Genomic DNA, 27,744 nt, shown 5'->3' with positions numbered 1-27,744 from the left:
TCCTCCAGAACCCTCTGCTGAGGTTCTAGTTGCACCTTCCTCCACAGCTACCCCTCAATAGACTGCCTGTGGCTCCATAAAGTCATGAGACCTCATTGTCAACATCTTCCTGCTATTGGCCAAAGTGGTCATTTACCCAACCAAAAAGAAACAGCTTGACAGGTTCATTGCAATTACAGGGACTACTTCTATACCATCAGTCTCTCATTCAGATAGAGTTCCTCAGATGTCACCTCCTTTGTGGTGTTGTCCAGGGTTCTCTGCTCAGTTTCCCCATAAGGCTCCCATTTTATATCTTTGATTGACTCTTCCCCCACCCCTTCCTGTTTAAACATTTGTTGTCCCTAGTCCCTGCAATCCCTCTACCATTTAATGAGGGGGGAGAGATTTTGTTCCAGTAGACCCTGACCACCACTTCCCACAGCTCCCACTGGCTGGAAATGTTGAACCATGTAAACTGGGAGCTGCAGGGCTCTGTGCCTGCACACACTCAGTAAACAAACCATCTTGCAGCCCACCAGCAGCTATTCCTGAAGCGCATGTAGCCTGTGGACCAGAGGTTCCCCATCCCATCACAAGGAGAGGATCAGGGAAACACATCCCTCTCGCCTCTACAAACTTGCACAAATCCATCCTTGGGGGAATGTTTTCATTTCAGTGTATTTTTTTCTTTTACATAAGCAGCAAATAACTCATGAAGTTATGGATGAGCCAAACTATGTTGGATGGTCACTCTTTTTACCTCATACACAATGCCTCAGTTTTTTCCTCCATTTACCTGTAAGAGATTTCCTCCAGTTTCACTCCCACCTCCTAAAGTTCAATTTGTTTTGGAACATTCAGAACTAGAACAAGCCGGTCCTTTCCTTTTAGGGTTTTGTTTATCTATAAAAGCTGTGTGTTGAGACTGAAGATGGCTTACTATCTTCTCTTCTATTTCCATTCCTTGTGCTATTTCTTCAGCAGAAAGTGATAATTTCATTTCCGAGTCTTTGGTTACAAGAAGAACAGATGTTCTCCGTGAATCAAGGACATTTGCTATCACCACCTGATGACGATACTTCTCCAGAGCCTTCCGGGATTTATCAATTAAGATGGATGGATCAGTTTCTAACTTAAAGGAAATAACAAATGCTTCAGGGGCCCATTCTTTGACTAAAGGTGACAGCATTTTTGGCACCATCTTCATTGTGATCTGCATTGGGGGAAAAATTCAGAAGTTAGAAGTCTAAGTACACATGTGTATGACATTTAAATACAAGCTAAAGACACTGAATAGGGATGTGTCAGCTTCAGTGTTCCCTCTAATTTTTCCCACCCCTGGGCAGAATGAATTTTGCTATGTGCACCAATATGTAGGTAACTTGTAACATCACAAGTGGTGGGGGTGGAGCCAAGGTGTTGATTCTGGGAGAGGGCTCAGGCCTGAAGCAAAGAGTTGGAGTGCAAGGGCTCTGGTAGGGCATGTGGATTCTAGGGTAGGGCCAGGGATGAAGGGCTAAGGTCTAGGACAGAAGGTTGGGGTGCAAGAGGTTCTGGCTGGGGGAAGTCACAGATGAGGGGCTTAGGGCGGAGACAGAAGGTTGGGGTGCAAGGGTTTCAGCTTGGGGTGCAAGCTATTGAGTGGGGCTGGGCTGAAGGGTTTGGGGTGAAAGATGATGCGAGGAGAGAAAACTCTCCCCACTCACTCTCTTTGCAGCAATCCCTGAATGGGGGCAAAAGGCACTTCTCCCCCACATGGCAGCTGTGGGGCTGGATTGACAGGATAGGTGCCCCTTCCCCATCTTGGCAGGTTCAAGTTGAGGCTGGGGGAGGACCATACCAGTCAGATCTAGGGCCAGGCTGCCTTGGCTGCAGCAAGTCTAGGGCCAGGAGGCCCTGGTAGATCTGGGGCGGGATGCCGTAGCCACAGCTGCATTCACTCCAGACAAGAGCACCTCTTGCTACATTTAAAGAGCAGAGTCATAGCCAACTCCTTTACCAACTAATCAAGAACTCTAAGGAAGCAGTTTTGCTAAAGGGAACAAGCCATCTAGGACTCACTGCTGTAATTTTACTCCTACTAAGTGATGCCAGAATACCAAAAACTGGGTGTGAGATTTCATTGTACGACAAAAGCGATGTTCAGGGTTGTACCCATCCAGGGTTGGGCCCAAACTCCCTTACAGAGCCTGTACTCTGAACCTCCTCTAATACCCCAATTCCCTGCCCCAGGCTCAGTTCAGAGCCCCTCTCACACTCCAACTCCCTTAGTCCAGGACCAGAGCCTTTGCCCCTGCCAGATGAAAGGGAGGGAGAGGGGCGGGGTCTCGGTGAAGGGGTACGAAGGAGACAGGGCAAGGGTATTTGGGTTTGAGGTAGACTGTGGATTGCAATTACATTCAAAAGTAGTCTCCTACTTAAAAAGTTTGGGGACCACTGAGCTAGACTATAAGCTAGTTAGGGCAAAGACTAACTTCTCCTACATGTTTATAAAGAGCTTGTCACAACTGGGACCCAGTCTAAGCTGGGGCTTCCAAGCACTACCAGAATACAAAACTCATAATGGAGAGTGAGTTGTTGCCAGGGAAGACTTCTCTGGGAAAGGATGATTAAAAAAGGAAACTGGAGATCCCAGAACAGCTACCTAACAAAAAGGAAGCCTTTAATAAAGAAAAGAATAGAGAACTAAGCCAGATCTAAAAGTCAGAACTAGCCTTTCACAGACTGCTAATCTAATGAACAGGGATGGCTGGTTTACTAGCTGCAATAATAGTGCCATAGTACTAGGGATGTAAAATCTCAGTTAATTGGTTAACCGGTTAAACATCAGGTTTGACTGGTTAACTGATTAAGCAGGATTCCACTCCCATCCCTGTCCACCTCCCTGTGCTTGGCTGCTGCTCCCAGGCCCCAACATGCGGGGCAGCCTTGCTTGTGCGGGGGCAGCTCCTGCTCCCGGCCCTCCATGCGTGGCCAGCCAGCTCTTACTCCTGGCTCCCCCACATAGGGGACCAGCTCCCAAACCCTGGAGCAGCCCTCTGCCCACAGTTGGTCGTGGGTAGGGGGCTACTCACAGGTACTAGTTAACTGGTGCCTAGTCTAGTATACGTCACTCAGTTAGGGTGATGTTTGCCCCATAACTGGTTACCTGTCTCCATCTCTACATAGTAAACTGTTTTCAAAGTGATGAACCGTAATAAGGTCTCAGTCCCTTTTGTACGAACTCACAGATACACAGGAGTTAAGTGACTTGCCCGAGGTAACTTCACATGTCAGTATCAAGTCAGGGACTACAACCGAGCAGTCCCGGCTCCCCATCGAGAGTTAGGAGCCCACCGAAATAGGAAGCCAGATTTCACCTAACATCACACTCGGGGCAAGCAAAGCCCAAGAAGGTTTAGGGAAGGGGGCCCCTTGCCCAGAAGCTGCATCACCTGCAGGGGCCCCTCAGAGGACTGGATCTTGTGCTCTGGCATCTCGGACGGTGGGATGTAGAAGTCGGACACCGCCGCCGCCAGATAGAACATCACGCTGGAGCCTGTGGGGAAAGGAGCCAGGATGACTGACGGCCCCCGGCAGCGCTTCCCCCGCCCTGACACTGCCCCCCCTTCCCACCCAGGACCCCCCCCACCTCAGCCCCATGGCCCCGCTTCCCCCGCCCCGACACTGCCCCCCCTTCCCACCCAGGACCCCCCCCCACCTCAGCCCCATGGCCCCGCTTCCCCCGCCCCGACAATGCCCCCCTTCCCCCCCGCGACTCCCCCACCTCAGCCCCATGGCCCCGCTTCCCCCGCCCCGACAATGCCCCCCTTCCCCCCCGCGACTCCCCCACCTCAGCCCCATGGCCCCGCTTCCCCCGCCCCGACACTGCCCCCCCTTCCCCCCCACGACCCCCCCACCTCAGCCCCATGGCCCCGCTTCCCCCGCCCCGACACTGCCCCCGCTTCCCCCCCCACCTCAGCCCCATGGCCCCGCTTCCCCCGCCCCGACACTGCCCCCGCTTCCCCCCCCGCAACCTCCCCACCTCAGCCCCATGGCCCCGCTTCCCCCGCCCCGACACTGCCCCCCCTTCCCACTCGGGGCCCCCCCACCTCAGCCCCAGGGCCCCGCTTCCCCCGCCCCGACACTGCCCCCCCTTCCCACTCGGGACCCCCCCACCTCAGCCCCAGGGCCCTGCTTCCCCCGCCCCGACACTGCCCCCCCTTCCCACTCGGGGCCCCCCCACCTCAGCCCCAGGGCCCCGCTTCCCCCGCCCCTGCCCCCCCTTCCCACCCGGGACCCCCCCACCTCATCCCCGGGGCCCCGCTTCCCCTGCCCCGACACTGCCCCCCCTTCCCACCCGGGACCCCCCCACCTCAGCCCCAGGGCCCCGCTTCCCCCGCCCACAGAGGCCCCCGAGAGGTCTGGCGCAGGGCTCCCCCCCCCGTACCCAAGGGCGCCAGGGCGCGGGCGGCGGCGCGCAGCAGCGCCAGGTACTCGCTGAGGCTGGTGAACTCGACCGCCAGGAGCGCGCCCGCCTCCTTGGCGCGCTTGTACCCGAGCAGGGCGGGCACGAGCCCCGGCAGCGCGGCCGGGTCGGCGGTGACGCGCGGCCCCGCCTCCACCTGCAGCGCGTCCAAGAGGGCGGGGCCCGGCGGCGGGAGGGCGCGCGCCCAGGGGAAGGCGGAGCGCGCGCGGTGCAGGAAGCAGACGCCGTATCCGGCGCGCACGAGGCGCTCGGCCGAGGCCGCCCCGCGACGCCCGCTGCTGAAGTTCTCCAGGAAGCGGACGGCGCGCGCCTCCAGCGGCACCTGGGTCCCGCCCGACGTCACCAGCGCCACGCGCCGCCCGCGCGCGCTCTGCGCCTCAGCCCAGGCCCGCACGCGCTGCTCCGCCGCCAGCGCGGCCGGGCCGGAGCTGTCCGCTGCCGCCATGCCGGCTGGCGCGTCTGCTTCCGCACCGGAAGTGGCGATCCGCCCCCCCCCTCCGGAAATGCGCCGCCTAGCCGCGGCCGCCCACGCCGGAAGCGGCCTGGTTGCTCGGCAACGCTCGCCGCCGGCCAGCGGGGAGGATGAACGTGCAGCCGCTGGTGCCGCTGGCTCTGCCCCGCGGGCGGCCGCTGCACTGCGAGCTGTGCGGGGGCCTGGCCCAGCTGCGCTGCGGGGCCTGCGGCGTCACCTACTACTGGTGAGCGCCGGGCGCTGCCCCTTCGGCCCTGGGAGACTGGGCCTCGGGGGCCGCTGACCCGCAGAAACCCCTCCCTGGGGTGCCCCCCCCCGCACCTCTGGGGGCAGCCGAGTAGGTTCGCGCGCGCCTGTCCCGTGGGGGCTGGGGCTGCCGTGCGGGTTCCCCGATGTGGGGCAGCCCTGAGTTGTAGGCCCCCCGCCCCTAACGCCCTGCCCCCAGGCTGCCTCTGTTCTCTTGGGCACCAGCCAGCCTAGCTCCTGCTCAGCTCTGCCCACTTCCGCCTGCAGCTGTGCCCTGCCCTCGCGCCAAAAGCACCCAGCTTGGAGGTGGAGAGGATTGACTAACAATTGGGGGGGGGGGGAGGAGCTGCAGGGGATAGAATTATCTGGGGCTGCTGGGTAGGGACACAAGGGGGGCCCCTTGGCCATGTTTCCACCCCCTTATGTGACTCCTCCCTCACCACCCCCTAGCCTAGGGGAGGAACATCCCTAGGAAGGAGCAGGACCTCTTGATCAGAGGCAGCAGTGTGGGCAACAGACAGCCATCCGCAAGGGGAGCTGTTTTTTTAAACTGGCTCCCCTTGTGGACCAGCTCCCATCTGGCACCCCATGTTGCTGTCTCTGATACCGTGGCAGCAGCGTGGAGTGGCAGGGGTCTTCTCAGGAGTGAGGCAGGAGAGCATTGGCTGCTAGCCCCACCCACAAGAACTATTGAATAGTTGACTAACTGATAAGAATTCATGGGGTTACTCTACTGTTCAATTAACTGATATTTAACATCCCTAATTCACACTGTTATGGTGAGAAAATACCATTTTTGTTGAGCTCTGACACTTCAGAAAAATTTTCAACCTCATTCTGATTCTATAGCTACTTAAGTGCACGCTTGGCTTCAAGCATCTGAAGTTACATTGACTTCAGTAAAACACAAGTTAAAGGTAGTCATATGAATAAGTATTTGCAGGCTTGGTGTCTTAATAGAACAGAAATATATAAAAGAAGAGTGACTATTATGGCCATTTATTATCACAGAAAGTTGAAGCGATTTGCCTCAGGGCAGTGCAACCAAATGGATAAGCCATGAGTTTGTAAAACATTATACAACATAATATGAAATCTCTCCCTTTCTATCCACAACAACTAAATATTGATCCTTCAGATTCATATCCTTCTTCATTCTTCCTCAAATCCCTGTCCACCAGCCCAGTCTTAACAGTGTGCCCTCAACAGGTAGATGTTATATCAAACCAAGAAGGGAAGCGAATTCCACAGGCTCTCTCACCTCAGTGTTCATGTGCTTTGGATTATAATGTGGTTTTGCTTGAAAAGACAGATGGAATTTCTCAGGTAGCAATTCTAACTACCTAGACTTTTTTGAGTTCAAACCACTACTGTAGCCAACAACTGAAAATGAATTGTAATCTAATTTATACTACTGAGGCTGCGTCTAGACTGGCCACTTTTTCCAGAAAAGCAGCCGCTTTTCCAGAAAAACTTGCCAGCTGTCTACACTGGCCGCTTGAATTTCCGCAAAAGCACTGACGATCTCATATAAGATTGTCAGTGTTTTTGCGGAAATACTATGCTGCTCCCGTTCGGGCAAAAGTCTTTTTCTGAAAAACTTTTGCGCAAAAGTGCCAGTGTAGACAGCAGAGATTTATTTTCCGCAAAACAGCCCCGATTGCGAAAATGGCGATCGGGGCTTTTTTGCGGAAAAGCGCGTCTAGATTGGCCACAGACGCTTTTCCGTCTTCCTGCCAATCTAGATGCGCTTTTCCGAAAATGCTTTTAACAGAAAACTTTTCCGTTAAAAGCATTTGCGGAAAATCATGCCAGTGTAGACGTAGCCCTGAGTGTTTTGGCAAGGAATGTCTAAGCGATTGGGATCCCATGTTCTGTACTAGGTGAAGTTTCCGAAAAGACTTTTTTTGAGGGGGGTGGAGGGGAGGCAGTTCTCAAGTGCATCATAATGATACAAACTCAAGATGTCAAAGGCATGGATCACTAGGCCCAGTGATCTCCAGTGCAGTGGTATGGTGTATATATTAAAAGACAAGGCTAGAAGCTTATAGCTAAGTGCAGATACCAAGCAATGCTCTTGATCAATGAGGTTAATTGGGTGTCCAGAAATAGCTGGGATTTGAACAGAATTCATAGTCTGTGATGTTACATTACAAATGAGATAGAATCTGAAGTAACTGCTGCCAATTCTTATTGCTTCTTCCAACCAATAAACATCATCTCAGTCTTATCTTGGGTTGGGCAAGGTTTAGTCCAGTCCTTTCCTTAAATACTGAATAGGTCATTCCAATTCACCAACTAGGATGAGATGGAAGCCGGCGGGTGGGTATCATTACATAGTCTAAACATCAGAGCCCCTATTTTCTCACTAATTCTAATAGTTTCCTTCTGGCACATGTTATCAATATGTCATGGTGAAGTGTGGGTATGAAAGTGAGGAAGAAGGCACAAATGGACAAATAAATCTTAGTTATGAACAAGGAATGCTAATATCTCACCAGGCCACTTATAGCATGGTTAGTCTACTGTACAGTATTCTCTGTCTATTCTTCCACAGGTTCTCCAATAACATGTCTTTTTCCCTAATGAGAGAAGTGTTTCCTAACAATACATGAGTTATGGGCAGTCTGTGAAAAGACTCTGTATTTCTAATTCCATCCCAAAGAATAGCTCTAGAATACACTTAATTCATTTCTTGTCTAAAGTGGATTTCAGGTTGCTATCCCCAACCTCAGTCCTGCTCTTTCTGCTGAGGCCCCATCCCTCCCAGGATGTATGTGTTTGTTTTTCTTCCCTAAGTGTTGGACCTTACATGTGTCTTTGATTCATTTTATGCTTTGTTGCTCAGTTCTCCAATTTATGAAGGTCCTGAATTTTAGCTCTGTCCTCCAAAATATTGGGAACCTCTCTAGCAAAGGAAATACGTGTGTGTGGAGAGACAAGAGGCCACATACCCCCCAACCCCCCGCCAAATGCCTTGGGTGGGAGAGGACTGCCAACCGGAGGACTAGTGGGGGGAGAAGTCTGGCACCTACAGGAAGGTCCAGTTCCCCACGCACATACACACACACTCACTGGCAGGGGAAGTGGAGCAAGTTCTTCAGGCCACACCATTCTTCGGTAGAGGGTGGGACCACCCTGCATTATACAGCAGGAGCAAAGTGTGTGGCGGTTGGTAGACCAGCAGTGGGGCTATCTGGCATCCACTACTGGTGTGTGCAAGGGGAGTGGGCAGCATAAACCTGCTGCCAGCACCAGCCCTGCTATTCCCCTGGGCCACCTTGCGTGAGAGAAGAGGTGGGGAGGGGAGAGGGTGGGACAGGAACGAAGTAAGGGTGGAGAGAGGCAGGGCTTGGGTGGAGGGTAGTTGTCCTGGCCCTTTCCCAAGCTGGGAGGAGGGGTTTCATGTGACTGGTGGTCCCCTGGGTTTCCCTCCTGACTACTCACCTCTGTGCTCTAGCTTTGTGTTGTCTGCAGACTTGATCAGTATGCTCTCTATACCTATATCCAGATCATTAATAAAAATGTTAAACACTGGACCCAGAAAATATTCCTAATGAAACCCACTTGAGACCACTCTTCAATCTGACATCATTCCCTTAGTAGTTACTCTTTGTTTGCACTTGTGTAAGCAATTATGTATCCACTTAATGGTAGTTGTTGAGCCTGCATTTCTCAAGGCGATTCTTCATACATAATACAATTTTTTCTTCTGCTGTTGGGAATATCACAATATCTTATCTTTTCCTAATGAGAAATGACATTTTTTCTGTATCCATGAGAACTCCTTCCAGGACTCATATGCGTTGCAACAAGTCTATCAGCGTGGTCACAAATAGTCTAACAGCGCCTTAAAGACTAACAAAACATGTAGATGGTGGGTACAACCCACTTCTTCAGATGACTGGAGTATTAGAAGTCCAGATCCAAGAATAAATAAGGAAAGCGGGAGCGGGGGGATCACTGCTGATTGATGGAGATCACACTAGAATGAATTGAGCTGTTTTTCATGTTCACAGTTGCGTGATCACAAGTAAGGATGCTAATGATGCAGTGAGGAGATTACTTGCAGGTTTGGTGAATATTTTCCACTCACTTTACAAGGTGTTCATATGGAGAGCTAAGTTGAAACTATGTTCCATTGTGAATCACTAAGCGTGTGAGGGGAGGGGTTCCTTCAAACTAATATTTTCTTTGGAGATATGCAAAGAGACTTTAACTTAGTAATTCCCAGTTTTCCAAACTTTGAGATTGTGGGTTTGAAGTTCTGTGTTACAGAAGTGTACACAGATCATGAGGCCCTGTTGTATCACAGCAGCTTTACTTTCTCCTTAACAAAAGTGTTGTGATTTTTATGGAGGTTTCTAACATGTTAAGTTGACTTAACAGAAGAGCCCTGCCTTCCTATTTTGGAATATTGTTGAGAAACTAAGATCCAGCCACTGTTAGAAACTGCTATTAAGTGGTATTCGTTATTGGTGAAAATCTAGTAGCAACTTCAGCGGGAATTGACAGAAAATACAACTATGCAATAAAGATAAACACAACTTTAAAAAAGTATTTCTTCCTATTTAACCAGCGATGTAGATCATCAAAAAGCAGACTGGGATAGCATTCATGAGAAAATATGTCAATTGTTGATCCCAATACGTACGTCATTACCATTTTTCAACTCTGAAAAAGAAAGAAAGCATGGCATGGAACAGCTTTTGCACAGGCAGGTATGTAAAAGAAATAGAAAATATTACTTAAATATTAAAAGATTTGTGAAAATAATCAAAATTTTCCTCCTATCTTGTGTGTTTTAAGTGTGGAAAACATCTGACTGACATTTAGTTAGGTGGGTTTTTTAATTATTTTTTGTTGTTATGACTGAGGCATTTGTATGCTTTAATAAAATTTAGTAACAGAAATTTTAACATTGATTAAGCAATACATAGAGAATTGGAAGCGACTGTCTAGGAAGGAGTACTGCAGAGAGGGATCTAAGGGTCTTAGTGAACCACAAGCTAAATATGAGTCAACAAGGTAACACTTGCAAAAAAAGCCAACATGATTCTGGGAGGCATTAACAGGTGTGTTGTGAGAAAGACACGAGAAGTTATTCTTCTGCTCGACTCTGCACTGATTAGGCCTCAACTGGAGTCTTGTGTCCAGCTCTGGGCACCACATTTCAAGAAAGATGTGGAGAAATTGGAGAAGGTCCAGAGAAGAGCAACAAAAATGACTAAAGATCTAGAAAACAAGAGCTTTGAGGGAAGACTGAAAGAATTGTGCTTTTTTAGTTTAGAAAAGAGAAGAATGAGCTGGGACATGATAGCAGTCTTCAAGTATCTAAAAGTGTATCAAAAGGAGAATGGAGAAAAAATGTTCTCCTGGGCCTCTGAGGATAGAACAAGAAGCAATTGTCTTAAACTGCAGCGAGGAAGGTTTAGGTTGGACATTAGGAAAAACTTCCTACCTGTCAGGGTGATTAAACACTGGAATAAATTGCTTAGGGGGGTTGTAGAATCTCTGTCATGGGAGATATTTAAGAGCAGGTTAGACACACACCTGTGAGAGATGATTTAGACAGTGCTTGGTCCTGCTGTGAAAGCAAAGGACTGAACTTGATGACCTCTTGAGGTCCCTTCCAGTTCTATGATACCCTACACCATTTTGCAATAAAACAATGCAGACCACATAGAACTCATAGAGGTCATCAAGTCCAGCCCCCTGCCCAAGGCAGGACAATCTCAACTAAATCAATACAGCCAGGGCTTTGTCAAGCCGAGACTTAAAAACCTCTAGGGATGGAGATTCCACCACCTCCCTAGGGAACCCAGCCCAGTGCTTCATCACTCTCCTAATGAAATAACTTTTCCTAATATACAATCTAGACCTCTCCCACTGTAACTTGAGACCACTGCTCCTTGTTCTGCCATCCATCACTACTGTGAACATCCTTTCTCCATCCTCTTTGGAACCTCCCTTCAGGAAGCTGAAGGCTGCTATCAAATCCCCTCTTTACTCTTCTCTTCAGACTAAACAAACCCAAATCCCTCAGCCTCTCCTCATAAGTCACGTGTTCCAGCCCCCTAATCATTTTGGTTGCCCTCTACTGGACCCTCTCCAATGCGTCCACATCCTTTCTGTAGTGGGGGGCCCAGAACTGGACACAATACTCCTGATGTGGCCTCACCAGAGCTGAATAAAGAGGAGTAATCTCTTTTCTGGATCTTCTGGCAATGCTCCTAATGCACCCTATCATGCTATTAGTCCTCTTGGCTACAAGGGCACACTGTTGACTCATATCCAACTTCTCATCCACTGTAATCCCCAAGTCTTTTTCTGCAGAACTGCTACTTAGTCATTCAGTCCCCAGCATGTAACAATGCTTGGGATCCTTCCATCCCAAGTGCAGGACTCTGCACTTGTTCTTGTTGAATCTCATCAGATTTCTTTTGGTCCAATCCTCTAATCTGTCCAGGTCACTCTGGACCCTATCCCTGCCCTCCAGCGTGTCTACCTCTCCCCCAGCTGCGAACTTGCTGAGGGTGCAATCCATCCCCTCATCCAGGTCATTAATAAAGATGTTGAAAAAAACCGGTCCCAGAACAGATCCTTGGGGCACTCCACTAGAAACTGACCGCCAACCTGACATCGAGCCATTGATCACTACCTGTTGGGACTGACAGTCTAGCCAGCTTTGTATCCATCTTACAGTCCATTTATCCAATCCATATTCCCTTAACTTGCTAGCAAGAATATTGTGGGAGACCGTATCAAAAGCTTTGCTAAAGTGTGTATCCTTAAGATACACATACCTCCTTTTCTGTTTAGTTTTGGAGGGTGCCATGGTAGGGTGCATCTACACTGCAGGACTTATCTCAAAATAAGCTACGCAAATTGAGCTATGTCAATTGTGTATCTTATTTCGAAATAGTTTTTTTTAAAATAGGGAACATCTATTCAGCACTTATTTAGAAATAGTACACTCTTCCTCCAGCTTCACTTACTCCTCGTACAATGAGGGTTACAGGAGGTGCAGTAAGAAGTCCTCCAAGTTGACAGTATTTTGACACTTTCAAAATAAGAGCCTCCTGTATAAATGTGAACTAAGTTATTAGAGAATATCACTAGTTATTTCAAAATAGTGTTGCAGTGTAGACATACCCTTAATATATAACTTTTTATTCTAAAGATTGCGTCATCTTATCTCAGCATTTATTATTCTGAACGTGCCAGTTACTAGTATCCTGGCAGATTATTCTGAATGTGCCAGTTACTAGTATCCTGGCAGTCCTTGATAAAATCCAGAGAGGATTGTTCTAAATAGCATGGCCCTCAGTAGAAAAAGCGCTGCCTTTCCAAATTATGGTTGACTGGTATTTTGAAAGCCTCTTAAAAGCACTACGGGTATGTCTACACTAGCTCGTTAATTCGAGCTAGGTAGGCAAATGAGGCGACCGGAGTTGCAAATGAAGCCCGGGATTTAAATATCCTGGGCTTTATTTGCATGTTCCCGTCCCGTCGCCATTTTGAAATTTCACTAGCCCGAACTCACTGCCACGCGGCTATACACAGCAGTGAAACGTTAATTCGAACTAAGTCCTTAGTTCGAATTAACTGTCACTCCTCGTGGAATGAGGAGTAACAGTTAATTTGAACTAAGGACTTAGTTCGAATTAACGTTTCACTGCTGTGTGTAGCTGCGCGGCAGTGAGTTCGGGCTAGTGAAATTTCAAAATGGCGACCGGACGGGAACATGCAAATAAAGCCCAGGATATTTAAATCCCTGGCTTCATTTGCAACTCCGGTCACCTCATTTGCTTACCTAGCTCGAATTAACGAGCTAATGTAGACATACCCTAAGTGCCTAACTCCTATTGATTTTTAATGGGAGATGGGCACCTAAAAATCCTGACCTGTATCTCAGAATGGTCAAAACAATTCCAGTTTTCTTGACCTGTGTTACAATAAGGAGACAGAACAATCAGATACTCATTCAGGTATTGTGAACTAGAGCTACACAATGTAGCTTTTCTAAGATTGAAGTATTAACTTGGCGTGTACTTACTGACATAGTGTACTGAAAGTAGCCTCACATGTGGAACTTGTGCTATCATGTTTCCCTGTAGCTGCTATCTGCCTGTGCTTTTGAAAGGTAACACCAAACAAAGTGCATTATAATAGTACATTCTAGAAGCCTGAGGGCAGCAGTCACTATGACAAAAATCAGCGTATTTTTTTTCATGGATTTGTGTTAATCTGTGCACACAGCCTTTTATTATTCAGTAAACCCTTATATCTTTTCCTTAGTAGTCTGCACTGTCATTCCCTTAATTTATAGATGAGGTAACAGAGGAGCTGAGATTATACAAGGTTACTTCTGGTAGAGCTAGGAGTAGAACCCAGGTTTTTAATGTGACATGCCCAAGACTCATCCACTTACAGATTACTAAAATTACAATCACTTTTTGACACCAGTGGCTAGTCCAAGGTTATGGTCCTGCAGATGTTCTGTTTGGAAGTAGAAATTGATGGAATCTGGCATTTTCTTTCATGTTGTCTTATTTCTTTGCGAGTAATGTAAGAAGTCCTGTCCTGTATCCCTGGCCACAGAAGGAACGAAGAACAAAAGAAGCAGGTTCTTCGCTTATAGCCCTCACACCTCTTTAACCAACACCTAACCCAAAGTGTGCTCTCCAGCTTTTCGGAGAGTCACCGTGTGTTTATAGAGTCACACTTGGCTTTTTTGCCTTTCCCTTTTTTCGTCTGTTCTCTGTGATCTCTCTTTTTACACATGCACACCCCAAAAGAGTGCACAGACAGAAACTCTGGAGCAGGTTCACACACATCTTTTGTCTTAGGTGGATCTTATGTTTCCAGTAACGTTAACTGAAGAGCAAGTTCACACCCATCAATCTTACCAGATTTAAATTCCACCTATAACAGGGCTTCCCATTTGTACGTTTATGTAGCAGTTAGTTGTAAATGTAGATGGTATTTCCAATGATATACATTGATACAGTATTTTCATTTTAGAAACTAGGGAGTTGCACCCCCTGCTCACTACGCTCTCCAACCCCTGTATCTGTGGGGGTAGGCAACCCCAGCTCTTTGGCCGACCATAAGGGAGGGTGAGGCTGCAGCCACATCAGCTCCGCCTCCCGGCTGCAGCTGCACCAGCCCTGTCTTTTTCTCCCTCCCACTTCACCTTGATCCTGGCTGCGGCAGCCCCAGCTGTTTTTCCCCCCACTTGGCCCCGGCCCACCAGCTCTGGCTTTTTCTTCCTCCACTCTCCGGCTGCGGCCCCACCAGTCCCAGTTCTTTCTCCCTCCCCCTCCCTGCCCCCCGCCATCTGGCCAAGGTCACACCAGTCCTAGCTCTGCCCCCAGTGGTCAGGGAAGGCTGGAGCCACGGGGTGCCAGTCCCAGCTCTAACCCCAGTGGCTGGAGAAGGCCAAGGCCGTGGCTTGCCAGCACCAGCTCTGTCCTCAGCCACCAAGGAGGGCTGGTCTGAGGCCACAGCACTAGCCTCAGCTCTGGCCCCAGCAGCTGGGAAGGCTGAGGCCGCCGTGCACCTGCCCCAGCTCTCCACATGGCCACCAGAGAGGGCCGGGCTTTGTTCCAGGGACAGGACCTTGAGTGGATGGAGCAGGGCTTTACCCCCCAGCCTGTGGACACTGTGATGTGATGACATTATTCAGTTGTCCCGCGGGAATTTTTTTTATAGAGAGAGAGAGAAAAGCATCGTTTGCTCACTTCCATTCCATTGTTAATTTTTCCCCTACAGAAACACGTAATTGACCTTACTCACAAAGTTGCCCAGAAGTTTGTGTTTGAAGGAAAACATGAACAAGCAATTCCTGCAGCTTTACATTCACTGCGTTTCAGCATTAATATCTGTGGCCCAGATTCTATGGAATTAGTTCCTGCTTATCTCATTTTAGCTGAGGCTAGCACTGGTAAGTTTTGCTGAAGCAAATAATATCACTGATAAAGCTAAAATCATAATTTTGGTATGTCACAGATCCAGTTTCAGTGCCACATCCCCAGGTTTGGAACAGTTATCCCTTCAGTGTACCAGACTCCCTGGGGGCCTCATTCTTCCTTCAAGGCAGGCCATGTGGCCTCACAGTCTCCTAATACTGAACCCCTGAAGCTTCAGCACTCCTGCTTCACTGAGAAAGACTTGTCTGCCCTTTGGGGATTAATGCATTTCAGTGAGCATTTGCAGTGATATTCAATCAGTATTGTACAAAAAGTTGCATTTATTTGTCAGTTGGAATGCAGCATAGGAAGTCCCCAGGTTAGCACAGAAAAATGATGGTTAGAATAGCCAAGTACCTTCTGGTTAGACCAAAACCCAGCCATGCTATAGCAAACTCTGTGTCCAAGTTCTGTCTCTCTCTGACCTCCTTGGTCAGTTCTCAGGTGAAAGCCCAAGTCCTTCCCACAGCCAGCACTTATCTCCAACTTCATACCTTTCCAGGCCTTTGTGCTTGAGCTGGGATCTTCGCTTAGCTTTCCTGCTAAGAGAGAGAGAAATCCATCTCCCTTTCAGTTACTGGTTTGTAGGTGTCAGTGTCAAGTTGATTGTCTTCTCCATACTCCATTGATACAGAATTAGCCTTGTTTTTAATGACCCATTCAGACTCAGAGAGCTAGATGACATTTCATGCACATGTCTCTTAGCCTGTCCTGAGAGCAAACAGTCCTCTTGCCTGCTGCCAGGTACGATGTAATATATAGGAGAAATAGAGGCACACCACACCATAGGATTCAAAATATTACAGAAAATTCCCACTTCATCACAGTTTAAAAAAATTAAGAGACTGGAAGATTTCCTGATAGGCTGATCTACAGCCCTTTGGAGTGATTGGGAAAGATCCCCATTGACTTCAGTGGTCAAGCTGTCTGTTTAATAGAAATTTTCACACAGTTTATACATGCAAAGCCAGCTGAAGGCTCGGAACATTTTAGTTTTATCGCTCAGCATACAATTCCTCTCTCTTTTTGGGTCATCTTTCAAATTTTCTTTTGTCTTGGTATTCTTGAAGCTCTACACACTACAGTTTAACACCATGTCATACTCCTACTCACTCCATCCTTCCCATGGTTCCTCTTACAAATCATTGAGGAACAAAGGTACCAAACTTTTTAGTGTGGGAGCATGAAAAAGTTTCCAGATTACTTCAAGGGAACAGGGTTTTATTCTCAGTATTTTCTGATTCCCAAAAGAAAATTAGGATTAAAACCTAATCTTTACCTCTATAAGGTACTAGGGATGTGAAAGAATAGTTGAACATTCAACTGCCCGATAAGTCTAGGCGTATCGTGTAGTCAAGTTGACTACTCGCATTTCCCCCCCTTGCTGCTCTATGTCTGAGGCAGAGAGTGAGAGAGAGTGTGTGTGGGGGAGACGGGGGGGGGGGGAAGCAGGAGCCAGTGCTGGGAGAAGCTGTCTTAAAAGCCAGTTCCCCCCAGCACTATCTCCATGGGGTGGGGACAAGTGGGCAGAGGCATAACAGCGGCTCTTAATACATTTAAAAGGCAGAGGTGCATCAGTCTGGACCTGGCACAAGCTGGGACTGGAGCAGTTCTGGCTCACACCAGGTCCCACAACTGTGGCTCTGCAGTTTAAATATAATAGGAGCTGGACTGCTGCCCAGCTCCTACTCCATTTAAACTGCAGAGCCACAGCCGGGGTAGCAAAGTGCCCGACCCCTTATCAACTAATCGAGTAGTCAATGGAAATTCCCTCGACTACTCGATTAGCTGATTATCCGCAATTTAACATCCCTATAGCATACTGCTCTGAACCATCCAGAAGTGGTCAAGATGAGCCTGGGCTCTTGACCTTTGAGTTGCAACTGCCACATTTAAATGAAGACATCACCATAAAAGAAATTTATCAGGATGTACCAAGAGACTTTTCTTGGTCTAGTATCAATGCCATGGGTTTTGGAAAGTGCCTTACAGTGATGAGTGGCTTTATCTGTCATCAGAAGAGTCTGATTTTTTTTTTACTTGGACAACTTGCTTATGAAAGCATTCGGAGGGCACTTGTGCTATGTTTTGGATTTCTTGTTTAAGTGAGTGGCACAAAGAGCTATATTGAAATGCCTAAAAAATTGCTAACAGCATTTGTTCTCTTTTTTCTCAAAATATAATTTCAGGGCTTGGCCATCTTACTCAGGCAGATGATTACCTCTCACAAGCTCAGTGGATTGTCCTCAAAACTTCTGATTGCAATAATGGCATTCAGTCTAAATTGCATCGTAACCTGGGTCTCCTCTATGCTGCAAAAGGAAATTTTGAAGAGGCTTTATACCACCTGGCTATTGATGTACGTAGTATAAAATAAGTAGAAAAATCCTAATAATTGTTCATAGTCAATGCAGAAATGATTAGATAGCCCAAGTGACTAAATAGAAAGTAATTGGAACAAGCTCAGGGCTGCTTCTCTGTACAGGACCTGATTCAGTTCCTGCTACAGACACTCCATAGGCTTTAATGGAAGATGTGTTTAGTCTGTAGTCTCTGATCCAAACTTTCAGCATTACAGGAGAGAATGCACACAGCCCTGATGGCCACTCCTTTGGATGGGTTATTGATAGGTGCTCCTATGAGTGTGGATGCAGGGGCGGATATACGGCAGGGCGAACGGGGCGGCCGCCCCGGGCCCCGTGCTTCAGAAAGCCCTGCGCATGCGCCGTGGCGCCGCTGCGCATGCGCATGCCGTCACTGCGCATGCGCCATGGCAAAGGGGGGCCCTGCGGAATTATGCTGACCGGGGCCCCACAAAATGGTCATCTGCCCCTGTGTGGATGAGTCAAGTTAAGTAACTCTAGCTACTAAATCACCTTTCTTTCTCTCCCTCCAAACGTTATTCATTTCAAGAATATTGATTCAGATTTACTACTGTATTATACCTTGTGTGTATGCAGTGTTGTTATTTACATTGGTCTGTTGCTATCCTGACTTGAGAGCAGGATATTAAATGAGGTGACTAAAACCAGGTCCTGGCAGTTATAAACTGCAGCCATGCATTTTTAATCTGTAAGCATAATGGGAAAGAGTCTGTGCTGTATGCAGTTTCCATTAGGCCTTCAAACTTGGGGGCTTGTCAAGGAGTCAGTAATGGCTCCCTATTCTTTGTCCATTCCTGGTGCTGCTCTAAGGCTTGACAAGTTCCCTAAGAACCAAATAGCAGTTGAGGGTAGCTAGAGTGCAGCATGCTGTGGCAATAGCTCCATTCAGCTTCTGTTCGGGTGCCAACTTTGCCATCTCTCTGTGCCTCTGCATCAGGAGTATTCCCAGCTAGGGACATAAGGGAGTTTTTCAGTGCTTTGTGGAAAAAGACAGAACCTGCATGTTTTTTGGTGCAACATTCTAAACTTGGAATTAAATATAATTACTTTTGCATCTAATATTAGGTGGAAAATAGAGGAAATGAAATATCGCTAATTTTCAAATTACTTAACCTATCTTCATATTTATTTTGATGTGAATATTAAGTTTATAGGATTACATTTTTATATACATTTCAGATTTACTTTGCCAGTTGTGCATTTGGAACTCATGACATTAGTACGTCTGGAGGTTATTTCCACATGGCTAATGTGTTCTTTCATCAGAACAAAATGGACATTGCAGACTCATTATACACCGAGGTTAGTAGCACCACATCTAATATTTACAAGTTCTCTTGAGATTATTTCCAATATTGGCATGTTACTGACTCCTTTTAATGTTATAATGACCCTGAACCAAGTGTAAAAGTTTCACTTTATCCCCCAATCCCTCAAACACTTTTAATAAGTGTTTAATTTTGTGTATGTTGTCTCATTGCAGCTAAAGGAACTGCTCACCTGCTAAAGTTATGTACATGCCTCAGTGCTTCTGGGTCAGGGCTTAAAACATTATTATTAGCATGAAAGTAAGCTACTACTTATTAAAATATTTATCTGAGTTATAACCAGAATAGAGAGAGATCAGTTTTTTAAAAAAATCACATTTTTAAAAGATGTAAATATAGTCCTTTAACATTTATTTTGGAATTTCCTCTCATTTTTCTTAATCAGTAAAACTATTATTCGCTTTTATAATAATTTAAATACATTTAAAATGTATAGTTTAATACGTTGAGTCAGTATATCTTTCATTGAGAATCTATTATCTATGCAGTTATGATCCCAGAATCGTATCCCAGAAGTTGTTCCATACAGTAGCCTACTTTACTAATCAGTAAAGGAATAAGGGATCTTTCGGAAAAGGCTTTATTTTCTGAAAGATCCGCGTCTAGACTGGCGCTTTTTTCCAGCAAAGCTCCGAGCCGGAAAAAAGTGGCAGCCATTTTTATGCAAATGAAAGGGGGATTTAAATCCCTGCTTCATTTGCAATTGCGATGTGTCTAATTTGCAACCCTTTTACGGAAAAGGGATGCAGTCTAGACACAGCCTAGTTGATAATGAGATGGTAAAGGCTTCTTAGTGATTTTTTTTCCTCAGCTTTACCATAAACATCAAGGACAAGAATCATTTAGATTGCTCTACTCTTCACTGGCTTTAAAACTGTCTTTATAAATGACTTTCAATATGGTTCAGATAGTTAAAGCAAAGATAATTGCTAATAATTTTACCTGTTTATAAGGCTGAATCATGTTAATCCTATATTCAAAATATATTATTGAGATCACTTAGCCTCAAACATTTTAAACGCGTTGTTAACACTGTTAGTTCCCCACCTGTCTATATAGTTCACCCAAACCCCACTATAAAAACCGATTTTGCTACTAATACATTTGCATTTTGCTTAAACAGTCTTATGACTAGGGTTTATGAACCTAATGAGCGCCATGGCCGGGGAGAATCGGCTGAGGAGTAATAGAGTGGAACTGAACAGACTTTAGGTTGAACCTCTGAGAAAAAATCATGATGAGAGCTGGGCTACTCACATAAGGAAGATGGTGTTTGTCCAGTCATTTAAGATTGAAACATTTAAGATTGTACTGGGCAATGAACTGGAAAATGAGCAAAAGGAAAGAGCGAAACACACACCCTTTTAAAATATTTGAAATAATTTTGTATGTTAATTTTCTTTCCTTCTTAATAGGTAACTGATATCTGGCATGCCTATTTCAGTAGACTGATTCAAGTTCAATCACAAACTCTCACATCTCCAGCAGAAATTAATATATTGTCTGAAGAAGTGGAAATCAGTGAAGAACCTCTGAGTAAATCTAATTTTCATATTATCATTATTTATACAAGACAAAATAGTTTGAAGGGAAGGAGCCATAATATTCTCTAGTCCTTTCCACTGCTTATTTTTGTATGATTCTTAGGAGTCTGAGCTTTCTATAGACTAAATCCAGTGTGGTCTCTGAGACATTAGCTTTAAGAATTGAGATTTTGATGTCATTATCTTTCAGCAATTAGTTTCCATTGAAACATTTTCAGTTATTTGCATTTTTTTATTTAAGTTGAAACCCACTAAAGTGAAGTTTCAACCTGTCAAAGTGTGAGTATGGTCCCTTATCTCCTTAACCAGTAAAGCCCTGTGCACACTATGTTCTGGAAATGAGATATATTAATCTACATAATAGTTTCAGAACAGGGGTTGTGGAAGCTCCATTATATAAATTAAATGTTAGCAAATGTAATTCTTTATATGGAACTGATGGCAGACAGACTAGATTCTGTATCTTGTCTTTTCCATCTCCAAAGGCTATGATTTTGTGAAGATTATCAAAAAGGACAGGTTGAAATTTCACTGTGTGTTTATGATAAATGTAAGTAATGTCACACAAACTATTGCAAAAATCTCATACTAAGAAGTTGTTGCAAGTTGCTAACCTTTACTAATCATAATAATATAAGGCTTACTGTTTCAGGAGAGATAATACAATAATGTTTAGCAATATAAATTACTTCTATAGTGCAGCCTTCTTAGAAGCTGAAACGTCACCTGTTGACTTCTTTTGGTATCCCCTGTTGATAGCATAAAGTGAAACAAAAGCAGACAAAATGCAGAACACTTGCATTCAAAGTAATAATCAGCCCTCAAGAGCCATTTTCCAGTGGAGTCCCTTTCAGAGTCCGCAATGCAAACCCTCTTCCAGGACCAGTTCTCAAGGTGTTGCATTTTACAAACTTTGAAGGCACATGTCATCTTGATTCAGGAGACACACTCCATAATCAGTGTTCCTCCATAACCATCTATTATGGCAACTTCAGTCCTTGCTATGACAATTGGGGATATCCTGACAATGAGAGAGAGAGAAAGAGACTCTGTCTGTCTGCCTAGTGAAGTAGGACTCAGTCACTGATCTACAAATCCTCTAAAACACAAACCAAACTTCCATATTTCACAAAGCAGATGAGCAACAGGCTCTTCACCTAACATCGTCTTTTCATCTTCTAGGCAACTGGTTGTAGAGTGGAAGATGCTTGAAGCTTTTCCAGTGACTTAGTGTTGGCCATTTTTGATCACCCCAGACCTGTGGCTATCAACAACAGACAGCTTAGGGAAGGTTGCGTAGTATTTTTCAAATCATTGTTAGGAGGTCTTTCAAGCAGAAGTAGAGACATCTATTAGTGGCCTGACTGAATTGGACTTATAATGTCCAGCCAATATAAATGATTCCTGCCAATATTTTGCAAATTAGTTCAGGAAGCTGCTAAGAAGAAGATCCCTGGAGGCTATCACCAATAGTGGTCATCAGAGGCAGTTAAGCTCTGTCAAGAATTGTACCTGCTGGTAATGAACAGGAGGCTGTTAAAAGAAGCAAATAACTCATTTAACTGCTGGGTCAAACAAGGCACAATTTATGGAAAGAGACAGACACAGAGTTCAACTTAATTCATTTTAGCCAGATGGCCTAGCAGATCATAAAAAGACTTTTTGGATATTCCAATCTTGGCAAAAAGGAGTTTTCAGTCACTGTGAATGCTGTTGTATTTCACCCAATGGCTAATGACCACGCACAAAATTTAATACATCTTTCAGCTACGTGGTGAAAACAGAGGTTATAGAGAGATGACAAGCACCTATTGTGAATTCAAATCTGATGTCTCCTTTTTAAGACAAAGAGCTAGACTAGTTCAATAAGCTTATGAAAAAGGAACAGTTCCAGGCCTGAATTATAATTTATATCCATATCAAGTTCCTTCTTCCCCAAAGCCTGAAAGCCAAAAGCTGGCTGCTTTAGTTCCTTAGCCGATGTTTTCCAAGGCAACTGCATCCCAAAAATCTGTCACAAAGCAAACAAAGGTCATAGCCATTCTGAAATGAAGGAAACCACTGGATGTTTGTGACGGCACGTTGGGGGTTCCCCGTCTCCTGCACCCCGAAATGGCACAAACAGACTGTACCAGCCAGTGGAATTGAGGGTGGTTTATTGCTCCTCCAGCACAGCGCAGCACAGATGTAATCTGGTTACAGGAACTGGGCTAGGATGCCTCAGGCCCCCTTGAGATGGGGGAGACTGGGCCCCTAAAACTCCAGCTCCTCTCCCTAGGCTGTCTCATCCATCCTCACACAGTAACTAACTCAATTCCCTTGCAGCCCTGCCCCCCCAGTCAGGGCCGCATTCCACCTTCCTTTGTTCCTCTCCATGGGGGGTGTCTGGCCACTGGTTCAACCAGTTTGGCCTTACCTCTGCCTAGTGAGGTTTTCCCTGCTGGGTCTTGCTCCAGGCAGCAGGGGTCACCACAGCCCAGCAAGTACCCCCACTACGTCACAATGTTCCCTAGAACTATTGACCCATCTCTCTTCTCTGTGTCAGAGAAAAGCTTAGAAAGAGACTGATTCTGATGCACATCAGCAAGGTTCTCAAAACACAATTACCCTTCGTTCAGGTTGGTTACAGACCAGGATGATGTATTCAAGATCAAGTCACTAGTTCGCCTAACACAAGATACCAAAGATGCTTTCAGGAAATTTGGTGCCATTATGGTTGATCTGTTAGCTGTATGTGACAATGTCTGGCATGTGGGGCTGCCACAATGCAGACTGTTCCCTATAAGACATAGTGTGGTTCATCAGGGACATGATCATGCCCTTCAGTGCGAGATCGCGTCCAATCAGTGTGGACGCTATCTTTCGAAAGAGCACATTGCTATTTCATTGCGCTTTTTGAATCAAGCTTTTCCAGAAGAGATCTTTCAGAAAAGCTTATTCCAAAAGAAGCGTGCAGCGTGGATGTACCCTAAGATGGAGGCTAACACTTCCCTTTGAACAATCGTCTGGCCAATAAAGCTCTTAGGCTGCGTCCAGACTGGCATGATTTTCTGCAAATGTTTTTAACGGAAAAGTTTTTCCGTTAAAAGCATTTGCGGAAAAGAGCGTCTAGATTGGCACAGATGCTTTTGCGCAAAAGCACTTTTTGCGGAAAAGCATCTGTGCCAATCTAGACGCGGTTTTGCACAAGAAAGCCCTGATCGCCATTTTTGCCATCGAGGCTTTTTTGCGCAAAACAGTCCTCCCCTGTCTACAGTGGCCCTCTTGTGCAAATACATGTGGGCAAGAGGGCTTATCCCTGAGCAGGAGCATCATAGTATTTGCACAAGAACCCTGACAATCTTACATTAGATTGTCAGTGTTCTTGCGTAAATTCAAGCGGCCAGTGTAGACAGCTGGCAAGTTTCTCCGCAAAAGCAGGTGCTTTTGCGGAAAAACTTGCCACTCTAAATGCAGCCTTACAGTTTGCACTAAGGATCATCCACTCCCTTGAGAGTCACGCTCTACCATAGTCTAACATACGCGTCCCATCTAGACCATGTCCCTCACTACTTTGATCCAGAAGTTGCAGAAACCTCCTGGGCAACAAAGGCAAATGTTTTATGAACTATCCTGCAACAGGTATTTGCTCCAGCAGACCGTTCTGCTGTGTTTGAGGCAGAAGTTGGCAAGTTGTTGATTCAGAGCTGAATATAGCCACCTGTATTGTTCATGGTTGCTTTAGCCACATATTAATATCTAATTCATTTGTATTAGTTCATATAGCTCCCTCAAAACATTGACTCAATGTCATTGCCCTTAAAACTTCCTGGACAGCTGCAACAGATTGAAAACAATCTCCTGCATGCAAGGTTGATGATTCCAGTAAGTATAATTAAGCAGCACGGACTTCCTATAAAAGGCTTGGCCCACCTGCAGAAGAAATCCCCTGAACGTGCAGCTTCTGCTGACTTACCACAACTAACGTCACATCCTTTTGCAGTGGTCATTCATGTCCAGTGGTGCCAGCTCAGTGCCAGCCCTGGCACAGCAGCATGTCAGGGTGACAATTATGTTCTTATAGCGTGGCAGCAACTTTCAGACAGAGAGACAGACCTACAGATGAATTTCAAAATCTCTAATTTACACCCACCCTTTGGAACCTGGGATGTAGATCTGGAACTAAGGTCAACATCCTGCTGATCCAAATGATCAGAGTGGTTGCTATGGTGAAGAAATTTAACAAAGCCCAGCCCTCACACCATGACTGCAGGTCAGCAATGCAGACTATCAAATGTGTGGAAGAGTACACAGTTAGAAGACTGGAGGGTAGAGTGCAGTATCTTTCTGTCCTTGTGATACAGCAGATACCTGAACAGTCTAGATCAGTGGTTCCCAAACTTTTTGGCATCATGCCCCTTTTTTGATTTTTGAGAAACCCTCCCACCCCACCCCATCAGCCAAACTTGTTGAGCCAAAAAAAAAAAAAAAAAAAGGATCTGACCCGGCGGAAAAACAAAAATAGCAGCAAAACTTATGAGGAGAGGGGGTTGATGGGGAAGGTTGGGGGAGGAGAGGGGCAGGGTTGCCTCGCACCCCTCCCCCCCGGAATTTCTTCATGCCCCCCAGTTTGGGAACCCGTGGTCTAGATATTAGCTTGTGATGCACATCAGAGAAGAGACTGAAACAGCAAACTTGGCAACTAAAGTGAAAAGAGAGAGATTTTAATAATGCTTACTTTTAAAATTCATATGGAAATCAGATATCAATGTGATGTGAAGTATAAATGCCTAAACAGAACAGAGAGCTAGATTGTTTTAGTAGTATGTTATCCTGTATGCTGTCTATCCGTCTTAATGTAGATGAAGCCCAGCAAGCCGAAGCAAGTCAAGTACTGAACGCAATATTAGATATCAGAGAACAAGCACCAAGGCAACAACCTGCAAAAACTGCCAGTGTTGCACATGCTCTTGCAATGCTTCATTATTTGATCTTGGATTTACCAAAGGCAAGTTTGACCTAGTGAGGATTGTTTTTAGTTAAATCACTTTATTTTTGATTAATACAATAACGTTAAGTGCAGGAACCTTTGCTTCTGTGAATGCCTAATTCAAGGGAAACAATAGTCTACTGCTTTCTAGCAAATAGAGCCACATTCCACTGGTCAGTTTCAGCAGCGGCTGAATCAGGACACCTGGGGCAGAGCAGCTGGGGTGCTGCTGGGTTGCTCCAGTAGCACCGAGGAGCCGCGCTACTGGAGCAACCCAGCAGCACCCGAGCTGCTCTGCCGCAGGCGTCCCCAAGTTAGCCGCTGCTGAAACTGACCAGTGGCTGACTACAGGAAGCCCGAGGCAGAGTTGCTCTGCCCCAGGCTTCCTGGAATCAGCCGCTGATCAGTTTCAGCAGCAGCTGACTTGGGGACTCCTGGGTTTCTTAAGTTGAATCTGTATGTAAGTCAGAACTGGCGTCCAGATTCAGCCGCGGTTGAAACTGATCAGTTTCAGCAGCGGCTGATGCCAGTTCCGACTTACATACAGATTCAACTTAAGAACAAACCTACAGTCCCTATCTTGTACGTAACCTGGGGACTGCCTGTAATAGTAATCCATAATAATAGAGAAATTATATTGTGTGCTGATGAAAAGCAGCTCTGCTCCATAGATGGTGATGGATATTTCCCAAGTTATCTTAGCAGAGAGTATGGCCCTATGGTGTTAGAAACATAAACCCTCCTGCATCATAGTATAAGCCAAGGATGGGGAATTTACAGCCCAACTGTGTGAGCCTTGAGCAAGCCATGGACTGCATCCGGCCTGTGGACTCTGCCTGGCAAAGGGGAGGAAGCGGCTCTGCTGTTCCCAAAGCTCTGTTCTTGCACTTCCTTGTAGGCTCCTTCCCCATCACTCCCACTAGCCAGGAATGGTGGCCAATGGGAGCGATGAGAGCAGTCCCTGCAAGCACACGGCCATGGAGAGCCACATGCACCTCATGGGAGCTGCACCGGGCAGGTGCCCCAATCTCCTGCACCCTCCCGCCCAGACACTTCCCCCCCACACACTCCCTCACCCTTCCAAACCCTGCACCTCTACCATTGCCTGTTCTTGCACCCCACTTCCCTCCCAGACCTTCCAACCCCAGACTGCTCCTGCACCCTAACTCCCAACCTGGACCTCCACCCCCAGCCCGCTCCTGTGCCCTCCCTCCTGTCCAGACACCACCACCTCCACCCAACCATCTCCTGCACAGTGAACACATTTTTGGCCCCACCCCAGAGCCTGGGGTGCCCCACAAAATGCATTACCCTTGGGGGTAAGCCCTGAGCCTTGGTGTCCCCCCCACCTCCCACCATGGGGCTGGAGCTCGAGGGGAGTGTAATGAGGTTCTCTTTTTTTCCCCCGTCTCATTTGGGGGCCAGGTCAATGAAGGGGTTTTTTTGTTTGCTTGTTTTGTGTGTGTTCCTCACTTGTGTATGGCCCCCAACTGATTTTTCTGTGGATCAGTGGTCCTCGACCCAAAGGAGGTTCCCCACCTCGGGCATACACCCTTCATTAACTGATGAGATCGCAAAGAAACTTCTATGGACACATTAGTCAATAGTTACCTACTAGGGGATTTCTTACCATTTTCTCTGACGCAACTTATACTGGCTGTTTTCTGAACAAGATCATGATTAGAAGAGCCAAGTATGGCAATTCCTATGATCCTGTCTGTATATTTTACTATCCTACTGAGAAAAGGGTATGTAACTATTTCATGGCAATAATTTTTTTTAAATGTCGTTTCAGGCTCATGAATTTGTGGTGAAAGCTTTTCTGATAAGCCAACAATTGCCAGACCAAGAGGCATCAGAAGTTATTCATCATCTATTTAAATTGATTAAATCCAAATCTTTCTCCACAAAATAGGGTCCAGTTTCTTCACATCTTTATCTTTTCAACTAGATTGCATTATGAGCTTCATACTTTTTGCCTGCTATCATTTTCTAGAAACGTTCTTTGTATATTTGCTTGCTTTTATTAAAATTACACTTTATGCTAGTTTGTTGCTATATTGTACCCAATTTGATTTTACATGGATGGTGGTAAAATATAATAATGTTACAGGGTATGAAGCAGATGTGTACCCAGTATTATAAACAAGTAAATATGCTACCATTTCTCCATTCTGTCTTGAAAGCTTTCTGGTATATTTCAGTGGAGATTAATGTGTCCTTCAAATGTCTCAAACTATCATTTTCAAATGTGTTCAAGCCTATAGCTTTGAGGAGCTGTATGAAGGGCTTGTGTTCTGGACATAGGGGCTATGTCGATACTCACGGCTTCTTGCGCAAGTAATATGCAAATGAGGCTAAGTGTGGAATATCGCTG

General features: G+C 46.2%; 2 protein-coding genes across 4 annotated transcripts; one reads left to right on the top strand and one right to left on the bottom strand.

The window, feature by feature from the left end:
- Window positions 1-635: 635 nt before the first annotated feature.
- PPCS (phosphopantothenoylcysteine synthetase) lies at window positions 636-4,895 on the bottom strand. 2 transcript variants are annotated; one of them, XM_075906729.1, is made up of 3 exons: window positions 4,412-4,895; window positions 3,417-3,520; window positions 636-1,195 (listed from the first exon to the last, which is right to left on the bottom strand). In XM_075906729.1, exons 1-3 carry the CDS (start codon window positions 4,893-4,895, stop codon window positions 821-823), a joined length of 963 nt encoding a protein of 320 aa, XP_075762844.1. In that variant the 3' UTR covers window positions 636-820. The 2 variants fall into 2 exon arrangements, with proteins under 2 accessions (XP_075762844.1, XP_014425058.1); XM_014569572.3 differs by lacking the exon at window positions 4,412-4,895 and having other exon boundaries at window positions 3,342-3,481.
- An 11-nt stretch (window positions 4,896-4,906) lies between these two features.
- On the top strand, window positions 4,907-27,539 carry ZMYND12 (zinc finger MYND-type containing 12). 2 transcript variants are annotated; one of them, XM_075906728.1, is made up of 8 exons: window positions 4,907-5,148; window positions 9,748-9,889; window positions 14,946-15,117; window positions 17,332-17,501; window positions 18,706-18,828; window positions 20,270-20,390; window positions 25,240-25,385; window positions 27,163-27,539. In XM_075906728.1, the coding sequence occupies exons 1-8, from the start codon at window positions 5,033-5,035 to the stop codon at window positions 27,280-27,282; spliced, it is 1,110 nt and encodes a 369-aa protein (XP_075762843.1). In that variant the 5' UTR covers window positions 4,907-5,032; the 3' UTR covers window positions 27,283-27,539. The 2 variants fall into 2 exon arrangements, with proteins under 2 accessions (XP_075762843.1, XP_025036482.1); XM_025180697.2 differs by lacking the exon at window positions 4,907-5,148 and adding an exon at window positions 5,281-6,494.
- The last annotated feature ends 205 nt before the right edge of the window (window positions 27,540-27,744 follow it).

Source organism: Pelodiscus sinensis, chromosome 23 (assembly GCF_049634645.1).
Source record: "Pelodiscus sinensis isolate JC-2024 chromosome 23, ASM4963464v1, whole genome shotgun sequence".
Classification (NCBI taxonomy): Eukaryota; Metazoa; Chordata; order Testudines; family Trionychidae; genus Pelodiscus; species Pelodiscus sinensis.
The sequence above is the reverse complement of the archived record's forward strand: the minus strand, read 5'-3'. Positions and strand labels throughout refer to the sequence as shown.

Coding starts and splice junctions, on each gene's coding strand:
- PPCS (XM_075906729.1), bottom strand. CDS start 4,895: ATGGCGGCAGCGGACAGCTCCGGCCCGGCCGCGCTGGCGGCGGAGCAG. Junction 3,521..4,411: donor CCGCGCCCTGGCGCCCTTGG/GTACGGGGGGGG, acceptor CTTTCCCCACAG/GCTCCAGCGTGATGTTCTAT. Junction 1,196..3,416: donor CCTCTGAGGGGCCCCTGCAG/GTGATGCAGCTT, acceptor CCCCCAATGCAG/ATCACAATGAAGATGGTGCC.
- ZMYND12 (XM_075906728.1), top strand. CDS start 5,033: ATGAACGTGCAGCCGCTGGTGCCGCTGGCTCTGCCCCGCGGGCGGCCG. Junction 15,118..17,331: donor TTTAGCTGAGGCTAGCACTG/GTAAGTTTTGCT, acceptor ATATAATTTCAG/GGCTTGGCCATCTTACTCAG. Junction 18,829..20,269: donor CAGACTCATTATACACCGAG/GTTAGTAGCACC, acceptor CCTTCTTAATAG/GTAACTGATATCTGGCATGC.